Source organism: Patagioenas fasciata, chromosome 1 (genome assembly GCF_037038585.1).
Source record: "Patagioenas fasciata isolate bPatFas1 chromosome 1, bPatFas1.hap1, whole genome shotgun sequence".
Lineage (NCBI taxonomy): Eukaryota > Metazoa > Chordata > Aves > Columbiformes > Columbidae > Patagioenas > Patagioenas fasciata.
In genome coordinates, this window is record NC_092520.1 from 157,398,486 (window position 1) to 157,416,055 (window position 17,570).

Here is a 17,570-nt window from a genome sequence, read left to right on the forward strand (position 1 = left end):
AATTTCCCACACAGATACTGTTGCTGGCAAATCCTGGGTTCCATCATCACCCATCAAGGGGTGAAAATTTTCCTTTTCTTGACCTTAGGCACAAAGCAGACTTTGGGCAGCCTGCTGTGACAATGCTGTGCAGATAACCCTGGCATAGTGTCCAAGCTAGGACAAGTCAACAAGCTGACAGGGTACATCCAGGAAGCATCTCCATGCTGAAGAAGATTTAGGCAGAGATTTATAAGGAGTATGAGGTGTGATCCAACACTTCAACAAGGTTGTGGAAACCCTTGCTGCCAGTTCACTCACCTTTTCAATGTGATGTGGAAAGGAGACTCTGAACTTGCAGAACTATGTGAAACAGTGGTAATACTGATGTTCTGCTAGACTATAAACCTGGATAATTATAGTTGCATACCTAAGGCTCCCCTTTACTCTAGTGAGAGACAAACTGGAGTCCTTTTTCTATTTCTTTTCTAAACTGGTACATATAACTGCTGTGAAATTTTAATTGTCTTTGTAACCATATTTAAAGGGCGGTGGGTGCAGAGGGCAAGGGAACAAGATTACTGCATTGAATAACCGTGTTTCCATATAGTTGACTCTTGTCCCATGTTCCCTTCATCCAACATCAATCTTCCTTCCCTGCACTCTAAGCAAAATAATGGATTCCTCCTGTTATGAGACTTTTGTTAGCCTGTAAGGTCAGTGTTCAACCCTCAGCCTCTCCTTTTCTTTTGTCATGGAATTCTTAGGATTACACTTTCCAGTTCTGCAAAGGAAGAGCCATTCTTTATCAACATCAGGTTCAGAAAATTGCCCTGCAGTGGCAGGTGGCATCCAAAATCCCAGTAGTACTGATGAGAACTCCCGGAGTCTGATTAGTGACAAGATGATTGGATATCAGTGTTTAGAAATTGTACATGGAATACCAAATGTAAGCATCTGTGTCATCCCCAGGAAGACAAAACGACAGTTATACAGTTTTCTAAATAAATTTGTTGTGGGAAAGCTCCAAAAGAACTCTGTTCTAGATGTTGGGCTGATTGGTTTGACTTGTTTATGCCTACCCATCTCCAGCCAATATTGGGCGTAAGATATAAAACATTTCTCTCAGCTGTATCCCTAACTTTTCTGTTAGGAAACTTACCTATTTTTAAATGGAAAAGTTTCATTGGAAGCTTTCTGAACTAGTCACTGAATTCCTACACCACAGCCTCTGTCAAGATCACTCCCAAGCATGTTTGAGAAGTTCAGGTGTCAAGTGTGCCACCAAATTCTTGTTTCTTTCCCTTTTTGTATTCAATGTGAAGTGGAAATGGAGACTGAAAACAAAAATATTTCCCTAAGGTTGCCTTGCATCAAGCCCCGTTTCTCTCAGGGACTGGAAGTCAAAGTTCTTCCAATCATCCTAAACATCAGGGGGCCACAACAGTGTACAGTCAGTATCTTAAAGGAAAGGATCCCAGGCTTTTAGGAATCTGTTGATCAAGCAGATCTGTGACCAAGACACCCTCAGCATTGCTTAGGATAAGTCGATAGAGTAGTAGATCATGGGCTATTGGTGTCCTACACTCATAATCTCCAAGCTGGGCCATTTTAGTCTAGAAGTAGTTCTAGTTTAGACACAGTTGATGTTTTATCCCCTGCGGAGCACACTGAACTGCATTTGAGGTGACAAGAACAGAAGTCATGCTCAGGAAAATAGAAAGGAAAGGATATGATCCTCTTACTAAGAGCTGGTGGCAAGAAATATCCCACCCCTGAGAGTCAGCAGCTGCTGCCTTCATTCCAAGTGAAGAACATTTCTCGAGTCCTATCTGGAAATGATCCCTCTGTTTGCGCCCATTTGGGGTGAGGGTGGAAGCATAATTTCTGCCCCAGTTTCCCCTGCCACATTAGCTGTATTCGTGTTTTCTCTTCACCAGTATTACGATGACAGTCAAATACATTTGGTGGAATTTTAGGCATGTATCACATGCTGCTTATCTCTGTTTTGAGTCTGGCCCAAGGCATGGGCTAAGTAGGTGTTTGTTAGTAGTGTAAATCTGGAGTCACTGCACTGAAGTCAATGGGAAACTGAACTCCAGCCTTGGGTCATGGGCTGGAAGGAAGTGCATGGAACATCTGGGGCGGGGAGGAATGCATGAGTCACCCTGCAGCATCCTCCCTCTGGCAGATGCTTGGTGCAAAGTAAACATATTCTGGAGAATTTCACTACACAGTCTTTTCTCAGAAGGAAGGGGGGGCTTTTAAAGTCTATATGTGTGGTTGAAGGTATAAAAATACTGAGTAGATTCGATGGCTCACAGATCAAAGCAATTCATTTAGTATGACACTACTGCAGATGCTGCAATTGCCTTCAAGGCTGAGATTTGCTAGCATGACTAATGATTTTGAGACTTCTATTTGAGAGACCAATGAGAGCTCTGATCTTTTGGGTGCTTTTGCCTCTCTCCTTGGACATAGTAGGGACTTATTTATACCATAGGAATAACCTTTTATTCTGTCCAGTGCTGGGATGGAAAGAACAATCCCTGATGGGACCGACTATACCTTTCTCCCAAGCTCATGTCCATAAATGTCTCTCTCAATATAAGTCAGCTTTCTGGGTTAGCAAGTTAGCTGTTTGCTTTCTTGGCTACTAAGCTTCATTTCTCTTTAAGGTGTTTTCCATTCATAGCTGTTTTCATGTGAAAATATTTTTAATTCAGCAAACAATTGTTTGCACAGATATATTCCCAAGTGGGATTAGCTCTTAGTGTGACTGCTTTCTTTCCTCAATCATCTGGTATTATTTCTGATCCCTGTCTGGATGAGTGCGTGGTGAGTACGAATAATAAATGGGGAGAGGATATGGTCAGGCTAACTGGGCCTTTGTTTCACTTACAGGCAGGCTGGGAGCAGGCTCTGGAACCAAGCCTGGGTAGGTTGGCAGGAACAGGGAATTTTAATTGATATTTTAAACCTTCCTTCCTTTAGCCAATTTGAGCCAGACTCCCTGAGATGTTAATGTGATATTAGGCAACTGTGCTATTGTTGACCTGATCAGATTTAAAACAAATTTTCTCTCATTGAATTCCCATGAAGTAGTCAAGTGTCCCACAGGTCCTTCCCATGAAGAATGTGACTCAGTAATTATCTAGTTTACTTAAATACCTCTGTGCTAAGAATCCAACTGGGAATTTTCAGCAGCTATATCTGAAAAATGTGTGATCATGTACATTTGATTATCTTATTTAACTATGTTTCACCAGAACTATGGCCTGAGGGTTTGTAAACATGAACCCAAAACTCACATTATTGTGGGTGTTAGGTAACATATGAAATATATCTGGTGACCTGAAGAATGTACTGCTGGAGCTGTCTACTTGTCCAGAATTTTGTGGCTGGATAAGGAGCTTCTGGAGAAGCTGTGCTATTTGGCCTTTCTCATCTACTGGTTTGCTGTAAGAAGAAACAGGTGTCTTACTGACTCTTGTGGTTATATCTTTAATTGAGCTTGACAACTACTGAAGTTTGTCTGAATGTTTTTAAATATTTTTAAACATACCACTGTTGAGTGTTGCCTTCATGCACCCACAGAAATGTCTCTCCTTCTCCTTTGCCTTCCTTCGTACGCTTCATGCAAAATGCCCACAGAAACCCTGTGTGCTGGTCAGGCCAAGGCCGCTCGTACTGGGTGCTGTGTGCTACTCATGTCCTTGTGTGATTGTGGTGCTGTCATCTCCAACTGGGAGAGGATGGATTGTTGCTATGGGTTGGACAATGTAGAACTCCATGAGTTGCAGCTGGCTCAATCTTTTTTATTGTTTCCCGTAGGTGGGAAGGGAGTGGGTTTCAGTTCCCACTAGAGGGTACTGGGAGCTGGAGGATTTTGCTTGGAAAGATCGTAGAATCATTTAGGTTGGAAAAGACCCTTAAGATCATCAAGTCCAACCATTATCCTAGCACTGCAAAGCTCACCACTAGACCATGTCTCTAAGCACCACATCTACACATCTTTTAAACACCTTCTGGGATGGTGACTCCATCACTTTCCTGGGCAGCCCTGGGCTCACTTTGCAGTTGGCACCTCTCTCTGCTTCTGTGGCAGTGCAGCATGTCAATGCCTCACAAATATGGTTGGTTTGTGCAATGCTTTCATAAAATAAGAAAATCTCGCAGTGCCTCGGTAGTGAGCTGTTGCTTCTGGCTTAGTTTTTAATGGTTCGATGCTCAGCTGGAGTAAAGAAACTTAACTGTTGAGATAGTGAAGCTACAGAAGTTTATACCGAATTCTATTGCTCCTGGTCTTCTCAGTCATGATAGATGCTTTCAGTAGTTATGGCCAAATAATGTGCATTGGCAACAACATCATCAAATAAAAAATAAATGAATTTTGACCTATGTCTATCCATATATACACAATTCAGAGAAACTGGTTAAAGAGAGTGATAGCACATTTTTTGAAGAAAATCTTATAAGAGTCCAGTTCTAATAATGTGTAGGTCTGCCAGTCTCATTGCAGAAACATGAGAGCTCCCGCTTTCAATTTAAAGTGCTCTCCTCCACACATAGTACTTCTCCGAATGTGTCACTTCTCAGGAAGCTCCTTCTCAGGCAGTCTGCATTTTAAAACAAGCAGTTATGACAGTTTTCACTGCAAAAGGGGACAAATCAGTGAAAACAGCATATATATAAATTTGGTTATGATAACCGCTAAACAACAGTGACCAGCGCTTTGACAACAGGGTGGGGAGGTGATAGGTGATGGCGGAGCACAGTTGTTTTAGTGGGAACTAACTGAATCTCAGAAAGAGGTAGAGGGAGATTTACTTTCCAGAAACAATAAGATGATGGTGAGTAATGGAGAAGATGATCAGCGGATGAGGGCTCTGAGTTCGGAGGTGGGAGAAGAACAGCAGGGCTATTCTTCAAGAAAATTAAGTCAGCTTCCTACTCCTGCCCAGAGCAGACACCGACTGAATCACTTCCACAGCACCGTCTCCCCCTGTCTCACTCCAGCATAGCTACGCACTCACATGTAAGCCTTGTAGTTGCTGCCGATTTTCTGGATTCGGATGTCATACTTGGAGTCAATGAAGGGCTCGGTGGTGGCATAGGTTCGTGCCATGGCTACTATGCTGGCCATGTCCCGGAAGTCGTGCTGGTTCTCAACTTTGACCTTGATTGCCAAAATCCAATGAAAAAGTGACAAGAAGAAAAAGAACAGGAATACTTTGTGAGCAGAAGTAATCTCTGAGCCTGAAGAGCACAATGTCAGATAAAAAGCACATAGATGGAGTTGAGGACAGAGCAGGGATTGTGTGATTAAGAGATAAGTTCCCCAGACGAATCCAACCCAAAGCAAGCCAACCCCTTTCTCCTTCCTCATGCACAAGCCCTGGTAAACCTGGCACCAGGGATGCAACTAGATCTTTGCCCAGATGGCTCTTGCTAATGCGCATTGCTTTTATGATGCTTCAGAAAAATATTCGATCTCTTAAGGGGCATTACTTCATTCAGACATTGTAACTGCTATTTCCCATGTTAGGAGGGATGAAAACAGAATGTTCTGGGTGGTCAGGAAACAGAAAGCAATGCCAGGAAATCAGCACAAGAGCTGGTTGTCTGCCACCTTTAGGTTTCAGTTCCCTGAAATTTCACATTGTGCCCCTCTGGAATTGCTTCGAGGAGCAGTGCAAGTCTCCTCACTGGAAACAAACTCTGAAGGAAAAGGATGTCTCTGAGGGACCCACTGATTCTTGGGGAGATCTGTGTGAGTGTGATGCCATGGGGACGTGTGTGGGACAGCTGGTTGGGTGTTAGACTTGAATCACACTTGAAAATGAGAGAGCAGTGGCCTATGAGCTGGAGTTTTTCTGAGAAGTTGGCTTTTCACAGATTTGTATTCAGTTATGAGAAATGCTCTGTATCTCATCCAAAAAAAAAAAAAAAAGAAAAGAAAGAAGGAGCAAAACAGTAGAAACTCTAATGACAAGATCAAATCTCTACAAAAGCTCATTGATTTAGATGAGGAAAAGTGAACAAGCAGGTAATGAAAACATAGTGGATAACTTCATTCAGAGTACCAGCCCCAGCCTCTAGTCTATTGGCAAAAACTTGTTTGTGCATCGGATAAACCCATGCAAGTTTTGTTCCTTAGGGCTGGATGGGTGCAGAAAAGGTGGGTTAATTGGTGGAAAAAGACCAACACTGTGAAAAGGGTGAGTGAGTGACTTTCTTTATGGATTACCTATACTTTGTAGTTTGTTAACACTTTGAGACTACAGGTGAAGATTGCAACTCTGCTTTGCTAAGTGTCTGCTCGCTCATGACAACCAGTCTGTGTCTGCCCCAGATGAGTTTCCCAGTTGATTCAGTGTGTGTGTTAAAGGAGTGTGATGCCAGACTATGTGGAGCCAGCTGAAGGAAACGCATGCAATGGTATTTGGTGTTTCTTCGCAAAGAGCAAATAAGTGGTTTTACATATCTGTCTTTAACCATGAGAGAGCAGGAGCCATCTTCACTAGAGAACAGGGGACAAGCTTGTTGCTAACCTGATTTACTCTATTTAGATGGTTTTGTGTAAGCACCAGCTGTGACATAAGCCAAAGATGCAGCCACATCCTGGTGCAAAAAAGCTCTTGAGAAGTGGACATGTTGTGGGGAAGGTGAAAAGTGCAACTAGTTTGACCCGTGCCCATTTCTAGATGCCTGAATAAGAAGAAAAAATACCTGGTCTTTTCTTCTCCTTTTGCTGAATGTCAAATACCCCTAGTCCTCCTCCCTTTTTCTGTGGTGAGGGCTATGCTCTCTCTATTCAGGGACCACTGAGAAAAGGAGCAGAGGAAGAAGACAGTGGTCTGTGGGGTGGGAAGGTAGGAAAAAAAAAAGAGGAAATAACAAACACGAAGGGGAAATGTAAAGGCAACTATTGCACGTCATCCAGGAGGAGCAGACTTTCTCTGGGCTGTGTTGTTCCCCTCTGTGTCTGAGTTGGGCTGTGTGTGGTCATGGCTGCTCCTGGTGTGGCAGGACAGGGTGAGGTAGTAGGAATGTCCCAGAGGCAGTGGAGGGAGGGGGAAAGGGGAGCACCTCACATGGGGGAGCCCCCAGCCTGGGCACAACTTGCAAAATACAAGGGGGAACAACGCAGGCTGTGTTGGGGCTGGGTATTTTTGCTGCACAGATAAGAGCTGCACTGGGTTGAATGGCGTTGCGTGAGAGTCCCACCCAGATGCGATGATCGCAGGAGGAACTGCATGGGCAGGCGACCCATGGTGTTACAAAATATTATCCGGGACCCTTTCGGCAATGGGAAAAGACAAAACCCCTTATCTAATGACCTACTTGGAACAAGGACACTTGTGGGATCTGAAACAAAGTGCTGCACTTGTGCAACAGATGTCTTTGGGCCTAAGCTGAAACATTCGTGTCTGCAGCCCAGGAACATTTGTCCCAGAGGCAAAGGACGCTGCTTCCCTCTCCAGATTGGAATTAACCCTATTGTTATTGCTAGAAAGGAGCTGTATGCTTGTCTAGTTAATGAGATTTTTTTCCTCAAAAATACAGCATGCTACAGAAAGGAAGAAAGGAGGGGTCCATTTCTACCTCCTCTCCATTGCTCCTTCGCTATGGGGAGAGAGGGAAAGCACTTGAAAGTGTTTTCTCCAATGGGCCTGGGGATTTTTGGCTGAGTAGATAAAGAGGGGGGACTTACTGAGGATACAAAGTAGGAAATGAAAAAACAAGGTGACTCCCACAGTGTACACCACTGCACAGTCCTCAGCAAACAGGCCTGCCATCTTCTCTGGCCTGTGCCAGAGCCTTTCCCATGGGCTCTTCAGAGAAAGCACCTCACAGAGATCCCCTCTAAGGAGATCATGGCTTTATTTCCCACCAGGCATCAAAATAATCACCACTCCTAAGATGAAATCTGAGCCACCATTTGTTAATTGTTAGAGCTGCACAAATTTGACAAAATAACAGCTGTGTCATGGGTTAAGGCTGGTTTAGTCCAGAGTACGTTATTACTTCATGAACGGGAAGCACTCGACTTACAGTCAAATTAGATTTATTTTCCTGACTTATCTATCAAGTCCACCATTTTATTAGCTTTCTACTTTTAAATTTTGTATAATTCATTTCCTCCTGCCATGTAACCCTTTTATGTGTCAATAAAACATCCATTCTCCAAACAGGACAAAAAACCCTAGAGATAACCAAAGCCAGGGTGGATGTGGTATGACGCCAGAGGGCATTATTTAAGAAGGGACTATTAAAAATCATTCTAGAGCAAACAGTTACCAATTTACCTAATAAGGGATAAATATATCTTCTAAAATGCAGGTTGACCAATGCATGAAGCTGAAAAAAGAAGTTGGAAAGAGATCAACAGGAAGCCATTTTTCTCTCTCCCTCTTTTTTTTTTGCAACCTTCTTTGGATAAATGCAATATCCCATTAGCTGCGTAGAGGAGTGCAAACAGCGAGCGCAAACACGACACCTGCCCTGGCAGCCTGTTTGCTTAGCTGCGCTGGCTGTTTGAGCAGCAATAGGCTCATTCTGGAGCCATCAGCTGCTGTTTGCTGTAGCGTTTTAGTGACCTGCTGTGAAGAGTTCGGACCAGTGTGTTGACAAATGCCTTTTCTGAGGCGTATCTCCCTGGGCTAGTCCCTGTTTCCCTTGTGGCTCTCTCCTCTAGGCCAGGCACCGTCTGTGCCCTAGCACGCTCCTTGTTGCTGCATTGGAGAGTGGAGTCTGGCTGGATCCCTGAGAACACACTCACACAGATGTGGCTGTCCCTTTGCCCTGCGGGGTCTTAGAGGCTGATACTATGTGACCTGCAGCTGGTGCTTGTTCCTGTCCTCAGGCTGTTCAAGAGACACTGATCTTCCTGCACTTTGCTGGAGAGCTGTCCGAAGGACAGTTCAGGAATCACAGAATAAATCATTTAGGTTGGAAAACACCTTTAAGATCATTGAGTCCAACTGTTAACCAAACACTGCCAAGCCCACCACTAAACCATGTCCCTAAGCACCACATCTGCATGTCTTTTACACACCTCCAGGGAGGATGACTTGACCACTTCCCTGGGCAAGCATACAGCATATTGCAGGTAAAGACAAGAATCTGACAAAAGCTTCTCCCCTCTCCATGAGATGAGTGTGTCATTCAAACTAAGAAGGATGTGAAAAGAAAAAGGGGGGGAGGAGGGAACAGTGAGAAGAAAAAAGGAAAAAAAAAAAAGGAAGAAAAAAGAAAATAGAAAAGAAGAAAAAAAAAAAAGGAAGAAACACTTCTGCCTCCTCCCTGCTGTGACCTTTCTTTTGAGACCTTCCTGCAGGAAAGGATTTTGACAGATGGGTCCTGGTATTGTTAAAAACCCACTGTGGATATTTTCTGGGCAGTGTGAGCCACTCTGAAATCTGTGTGGGCACAGGTTCCTGCAGTGAAGGACCTGGGTAGAAATTTCTGCTTTCTCTGTCTTGTAGTTCCTGAATCTACTGCCTCTTGTACACCCCAGGTGTTTCTGGACACCAGGATCCCAGGGCTATGTCATTCCTCTCTCATCTTTAGCCTAAGCACTGTAAGGTGTTGCCTCACAGTCTCCTTTTGCTTGTTTTAGTTATGTGGCCCCATGAAAAAAAGTCAGTCAGCTGAAGTGGCATAATTATAGTACTCTACTGTGGCTGCCTCAGCATTGCCCCTCTGAGTGTCATCCAGAGTTGACTCTGCCTTACAGGTTAAACCCACATCACTTTGGATACGGCTTGTAGAAGCAGTTTCTGTGTCCAAACCGGGGTGAGAAACAGGTTCAGCTGGAAGGTAAATGTCCAAGGCTGAGCCAGGGCTGGGCTTGGCAACACGGTGTTTAACTGGGTCTTGGGAGGCTTGTGAAAATGCCCTGTCAGAGTGTTTTCCTCCAAATGAACTGGCATGATCACACAAAGCTTGTGATTTTTTATCTATCTCGACCTGTGCTGAGCCTTTCTGTAGTGACTTTGTTATTTTGGGACAGCAGGTCCTCAGGAATGGCTCTGCACAGGGCGTTTCCTGAGTCTCTTCTTTCCTTTACTCCAAATTATACCCTCCCTCTCAGAAAATACCCAATGCAACCATCACACACTGAGTTTAGGCCTAACTTTGACCCACTTCAAAATAATAAAGGCACAACAGAGTTTGCATTTCCCTGCTATCCTCACACTGAAGTTCTCCAAACGTTTTGCTGCCTTTATGTGAGGAACTACGGTGGGTCCATGGATTCCCTGATGGAGGGCATGGGAACAGAAATTAGCTTTGAAGATATTAAGGCCTACCCGTGAGAAAGATGGGAGTAAAGGAGTATCCGGAGATGTTAAGGATGTACGCATGAGAGAGAAGGGAGTAGAAGAGTAACACTGATGACAGCAAAATTAGCCAATGAGATGTTACTGCTGTAACTTGTAACCAATAGTGAAGAGACACATGAATTGGTAAAATTGTATAAAAATGCACTTGTGGCGATAAATGGCATCTATTACTTTCATCCTGGAAGAACTTGGTCTATGTCATTTGTCTGTCTCAACCACAACACCTTTAATACATTAAGCCTTATAATCCCTATTGACCCCCTAACGAAGAGCTTGTTTCAGCTCCAGGTCCTGGCAGCTTTGGTCCCTGGTGCCCAGGATCAGTCACTGTTTTCTGTGTTTGGCAAAAACTTCCAGACTGATGTGCAAGAAATGCGGATGCTTTTGCTATTTTCAAGATGGGTGGTACCTCCTTGCTCATGAGTCAGTGGGAACACAGTGATTGGGCTGCTCTGTTGTGAATGTTACATGTCAAGTCACTATTTGTCCTCCGTAAAAAAGAAAATATTTGTTCCTTGACAAACTGAGGCAGCCCTTTCCCCTTCCTTTCCTCTTTAGCACGCTGAATTTTCAAAGCTCTCACTTTTGGAACATTCTATTTCTAGTCCCGAGAGAGACAAGGTGACGAGCTGTCCTTCCTGATAAAAAGCTTGCAGTATTTTTACATTACAGAGTGGGTCTGTTTAGTTTGTGGTATATTTATACCAGAGTTTAAAAAAAAAAAAAAAAGTAAAAAAAGTAGACAAGTCTTTCCCATCCAGTGAGGGAGAAAATAACTCTGACCACATTATTATGAACAACAAGTTTTTCTTCTACAATGTAATAAATTCATCCGAGCCAGGATTTGTACTGGGGAGGTGTTTTCGTAATTATGGGCTGAAGGGGACAGGAGGTGACTCTTAAACTGTCTTAATTAGAGAGGTCTAAAAATATAGAGTAGCAATATAAAAATAAATTTATGAAATTCATATAAATATCTATAAAGCCACATGAACAGATACTGGTTTTCCTGTCTTTGCAGATCTGGCAGTTGTTTCCTTCTCATGATCTGATCAGGAAGAGGTGAAGAGGTTCTTTGAGTGAATTTGCAGTGCTGGGCTCTGGTCCTAGGGCACTTTAGGGTCATGTTAGCACACAAACGACAGATATTAACACACTCAGAGCTTTGTTCTTTTCCGTGGACTCTGGCATTATGAGATCCGGAGTCAGGAAGAAGTGTTATTCCTTTCTCACTGTAGTGCTCACCCTGTGGAACAGACACCCCCCAATCACTTCTGGGGTAGGTAGACTCAAACTGCACAATGCTTAAAAATGCTGTGACCTCTTAGGAACTGCTGAATGAACAACAGTTTAGTTCTGCACAGGGAAGGACATCTCATCTTAGTGTACATCCACAACATGAGAAACGTCCTTCTCTGCTGATTCCATTGTAGACAATCATCTAAGCAGTATTTCTGTAGATATTTTATTTGTATCAATACTGTATTTGACCAGCAGCACACAGAGCACTTGTTATGATCTTCCAGTGCCAGTGAAATATGAAATGACTCGAAATTTTTGAAGGGGGATAATGATGGTCATGGGAGGGGCTGACTTGTGTATGTCCTCTTTTTAGATGAGGAGAATGTTTGGGGCTCCTTTGTCTCTGGCTGAAGGCTATTCCTGGTGCCTCTGCTCAAATCAATAGAGAGGCTGTTTCTGAATTTGTCAATGGAAATTTCAAAATATGCCTTTTACTGAAAATTTGTTTTCTTCATCTCTACCTACACCTTACATGCATGCAACACTTGGAAAGAGCATTTTACCAAAAATGTTATACTGCCACCCCTTTTAGTTCTGACCTTGAATACTAACTGTTCCTCTTCCAAGCTGAAGACAGACAATAGAGCCTGTTTCTTGCAAGTCCTGACACAGTTATTTTTCATTATAGCTTTGAGGAGTCTCTGTTCAACCCTCTGATTAAAAAATGTGGTGAGTGAATTTTGTGAAAATGAAAGCTGGACTATCGTAATTATGATCTTTCTAGTTATTATTGCAAAATAATAAACACTCAGCACTACTTATAGTGCCAAGAGCCTTATGGACATGAATTACCAATAAGTATCAGGTAATCATTATAATCCCTCTGGTCTGTAACACAGAGAAACTGAAGAAGAACTGTGAAATGCCACAGATCTTCCTGTAAGTCAATGGTGGAGCTCTTTGGGAAAGAGGCCTTTTCTGTGTCCAGAGTTTTTCTGGCTCCTGGCCACTGCCTCAGTACAAATAAAGAAAACACTGTCTGGACTTCCCATCTTTGTTCATTCTTCTAAGTCTTGGTGCCTCCTATTACATGTGATTTTATCATTAATAACAAGAAAAATGTAAGTAATTCCTCGGCAATTTCTGCTGGTAATGAGATTGTAATCTGAATGCTCACGTCCTTAAAAGCACCCATTACAGGTATAAATACATGGCTTGCTATCTTGGCATCATTTGTTGCAGTAAGTACTATTTTTAATACTTACATGTGTACTTTGGCTAATAGGTTGGTTATTTTGTCCTTTGTTTCTTCAGTCACTGCTTTTGTAGAAAACATGACCTGATGCAGGTGCTTTTTAATATTTATTTTCTTACACTCATTTAAACCAAAAGCAAACCTCTCTCTACATATATTTTACAGCTAAAGACTTGCTATTTCCTGGTATCTTCTCTACTTCGGAAGACCAACCTCTACTTCTGAAGACCAATGCAAAGAAATCCTTTAGCTTTCTGTATCTCCTTATCATCACTAGTTATTGCTTTTACATTATGATGGTTGAACCCACCATTATATCTGCTGGAAATGTTCCTCTTCTGAATTACTTAATTGGAGGTTTGATTTTTTTTTTGCCTATAGGTGTTACTTTTCTAGTCTACCCATAGTTCTGTTAATCTGTATTTCTCCTGACATTTGCTGTCATTTCTTTCTGTCAGTCCCACTTGAGCTTGAACCCTACTGTGTCAAAACCAACATGAAACAAATTTGTGTTATTTGTCTTTTAAACCAACTGACTTGTTTTTCATTTTATTTTACTTTTATATTTTCACTTTCTCCTCTTTTTGCTCTATGCAATGAAATGCAGTGAGACTAAAAGAAGACTAATTTAACTAGTCTCAGCTTTCCTTCAGGCTGCTTCTGGCTGGAGAAGGGCCCAAACTAAAACCATAAGGTCAACAACCCTTCCTTCCTAAAGCTTCCCCATCTATTGAACAGAGCAGTGTTGAAGCTTTTGTGTCCAAATACACATCCAGACTTTGCTAGTAGTCCCTAATTTCATAATGGACTAAAGTAAACTTGGTCTCAGACCAATTCTGTCTTCCAAGATGCTGGCTGTCAGCCTATCTTCATCTGGAACAACTTCCTGCGTACTCCCCTTGTACCACGGTATGCAATTGTACCTGGAGTTTGAATAGAAACTCTCTTCCCCTATAACTTGTGACAGCAAAAATTGACATCATTAAAAAATTAAATGGGACTGAAAGTGAGAGCTGGAATAAGATCTGGTGTCTGGTGCAGAAGACAACAGTTAAATATTCTGCTGAGGTTTTTATCTGGAACCACTGTTAAGATTGGGCTACTTTTCTCTGATTCTGTCCTCATTTCTGTAGCCACCAAGGGTTCTTTGTGCACGAGAGAGACACATGAAGCTCTCCCTGCATTACAGGTGGAATTGCAGAGCAGTCAGAGAGATCCAGGATTGCAGGATCTCAAGGAACTTGAAACCTTTCCTCGGGGAGAGGTTTCTTCCTCCTCATTTGTCCTTTTGCTAATGAAATCCTTCCTAGGGACATGTTCAGTGCTCTACAAGGAGCTCTAGGCTGTCCACATGTACTCTAATTCAATGACACCTTTGCCTGTTTAACATAGGCAGCACTGATATTTTAACAGACATTTCCTGCTTATTTAAATGTTGTTCTTTGATGCTGAAAGCCAACTCCACCACTGGCCCAGGGATTCAAGCCCACTTCCTCTCCAGCAGCTACCAGCCAGGCAGGGGAACATTGCAACCAAAGCAAGAACGATTACGGGAGCTTCTATGTGCAATCCAGGAAGCCAGAAAGGGCTTCTGTTTCCAGAGCACAAGCAAACAAGTTAAAGTTTGACATAGCTATATATAAATTTCAGGCAAAGTGTGAGGCTGGGAGGTGATCTGTCTGCACTAGGGAAGCACTGGGACAGGGCTATCAGTTATGAAGTTCATGTGTCACCTGTATGGATTCAGAGATGATGCATCAGAATTTCCTACTTCTGAACAACTCAAGTTTTAGACAAGTGATGCTTTTTTAAAAGGTACATGCAAGAAGGAGGAGGGTAAAGTGCAGCAGGAATGTGCTGGCGACGCCTCACTGAAAGGGGAGTCCAGTTACCCCAAGAAACAGGGGCTGCTAATTCAATGGGGGAATAAAGATCCCAGAGAGCCTGGGAAAAACAAACAGGCCCTTCCTTCTGGGGAGTGAACTGTTTTTCAGGATTCCTTGGCAGGCAACCAGCCACTTGGCTTTGTAAGGTCTTGTTCTTCCTTGCAAGGAGGAAAAAAATAACTGAAGGGCTCCTGTTTTATTGAATAAGGTCATCATAATGCTCTCAAAAAGACCAGTGCCACTGCTCCTCATTGTGAGAGCTATGGGGTGTAGCTGTACACTACAGGTGCTTGAATAAACAACATTTCCATTTTCAGGAGAGAAGAAAATACATAAAAGACAAGCCTAATGACTTCAAACCACCCAGCTTTCCCCTGACTCTTCACAACCCCCCTTCCCACATCCCAGGCAGCCTCCAACCCAATACCACTGCCTGTCTCAGAGTGCGTGACAATGGAAAAAGGCCATTTCTCCCACAGGAACAGCCAGTGCAACCCAGATAGGCTGTGGGGAGGCTTAACCCCTTCACTGGCTGGCCACATACCATGTATGATTGCAGGAATGCTGTGCCACATATATATCTGTTTCCTGAGCTATATGTGGTTTTTCTTTTACTTACCTTCCCCATTCCAGCATGAGCATGTCCCAGCTTGACCACTACAGGGAAGTTCGGAGTTGTGAGCTGAAAGATAAAAGAAGGAGCTCCTCATTAATTATTTCTTTCCAGCCATTGTAGTTGAAATAGTTTACTATTATTTTGTAGCTTTTATCCCCTTCCTGGATGCTGATAGGAGGATAAAAAGGTCAAATAAAGATTGTCCAGGTGGTAGGACAACAAGCAAATAGCTCTTCACTGGGACCCATATGATCAGAAATGGAAACCAGGCATAATTCCTCAGATCTGACCCACTCTTGGTGCCTGATAGCAGTAACCTCTAAAACCTTCTTATTTTTTCCCTCAGCTTTTCCCACCCTGTACATATGGATGTGTGTACACTCACATGTGTGTAAAAAAAAGCTGCACCTGCAAGCTTGAGTAAGTGAACACTTTCAGATGCTGAAAACATCTGAATTGTGAGAAAGACAAGGGTGGTTTGTTTTGCTCTTTTTTCTCCACACAGACTGCTTTGGCCTTTAAAGTGAATGTGAGCTGTCCTTCAGCAGCTCCCATTCCCCTCCTGTCAGCAGTGGTGGGGGCAAGGAGACAGGGAACAGGGGCCAACCCTTGGGTGCAACTCATAAAGTCCATCTATTCATAAAGCCTCTTCCTCTCTTCTCTGACTTCAGGGGTGGGTATAGAGAATAAAAGAAAACAAAGAAGTGTTGGAATCGGCAATAAAAATAGAAAAAATTACGTCATGTCTCCTCCCTGGCTTGTGTGGTGTTTATATTGGGCAGGGTCCTGCCATCTGAGCCGTGCAAGTGCATCACAGTGCACATGTGGGATTTCACTTGGAGAACTGTGAGTATCTTCTCTGCCTTCTATTCCCCAGTTTCATGCTCATGCAAGGATTCACCTGGAATGATCAGCTGAGAGCTGGATAACTGGACTGGTAGGAAGTCCCCATGCCTGGAGTAACCAGGTGTGTATACACCACACCTCCGTGATGTACTGGTTGGTCCATTCCTACGCCTCTACTTGACATCCCTGTGATCTTCATCTTGTCCTTTGCTCCTGATCCCTGTGATCTAAATGTTATCTCTTCAGTACATAACCTGCTATTTTTTATTTCGTATTTAATTTTCTTTAGTAGGAATTATTTAAAAAAACACTCTGTCTTTACCTAAATGCCTGAAGTGATGAGCTCTATTCCTTAAGCAGTTAACCTGAAGATCTGGCAATGGGAAGGAGTTGAATTTTGACAGATAAATGGGTCTTTTCTTTATTTAAGTTTGAGAATACATAAACAAATTGTTCTTGTGCTAATTACCAATTGTTTGTATGGACAGGCAGGCGCTACGCCCTAAAGATAGAATGGTGCTGCAGTCTCCATCTGTGGCAACTTGCTATAAATAACAAAATTAGTAATGAACACTGATGTGTTTTGCTGTTCAGCTGCTTATGTAAAGAAATATCATGGGAGAGGAGAAAAGTGAGTGCAGTATGTTCTCAAACAACCTGTGTCACTTGTGAGGACCTTCCTCAAACAAAAAGCTGAAGGATCCTCTTTGGATCACAGAAGGGCACACAGCTGCACAGTCCTGGCACAGGCAGGGACCAGCACTCGCTGTTTCAGATGAAGAGGCAAGGGACTGTGATAGGTAGCCATCCTGAAGTTAAGCATATGTCCGAGCACATGAGTTTGTGCTCTATTTCCCCTTCGCCTCTCTAATTCATCGTAAGAGCCTGAAACTTAATTTGCTGCTGGTATAAATGAATCAAATGGAGAACTGCACTTGAGGCTTACTGAAGACAGGGCTATGGATGGACTGTGCCAGGCCTTTAATTCTGGTGGATGAAAGGCAACCTAGTAGTTAGGGCACTCACCTGCTCAGGCTCTGGAAGGCATGGTTTGCTTCCCAGCTCTGTCATCCATGCCCCATGCACACGGTTTGAGCCAAAGCACTTGCAAACCCTGGCCTCTGTTCCCTGTTTGTGTGCAGAGGCAGCAGCTGTTTCTACAGCACAGGAAAAGCAAGCTGCACGCTACGAGCTGGCCTGGTACCCTGGCAAGGAGGCCAAAGAAGTGTGCGGGACAGATAATGTTATATCAGCAGCTCAGAGCAGCCTGGGGCAGGAAGCAATGTCTCTGCTGCCCTGTGTGTGTACCCTACCTGTGAGTTTTGCTGAGGGAGCCTGGCTTGAGCACGGGGCCAGGGAGTGGGAAGCATCTGTTTTCCTGTGTACATGCAAAGAAA

General features: G+C 43.3%; 1 protein-coding gene across 1 annotated transcript in view; it reads right to left on the reverse strand.

The window, feature by feature from the left end:
* SYN3 (synapsin III) overlaps positions 1-17,570 on the reverse strand; it is a 206,431-nt gene that overhangs the window by 24,375 nt on the left and 164,486 nt on the right. Inside the window, exons 7-8 of the mRNA XM_065838673.2 lie at positions 15,331-15,393; positions 5,016-5,158 (exon numbers count right to left, since the gene is read on the reverse strand). Coding sequence (XP_065694745.1) covers positions 5,016-5,158; positions 15,331-15,393 — 206 coding nt within the window. The remainder of the gene's footprint in view (positions 1-5,015; positions 5,159-15,330; positions 15,394-17,570) is intronic.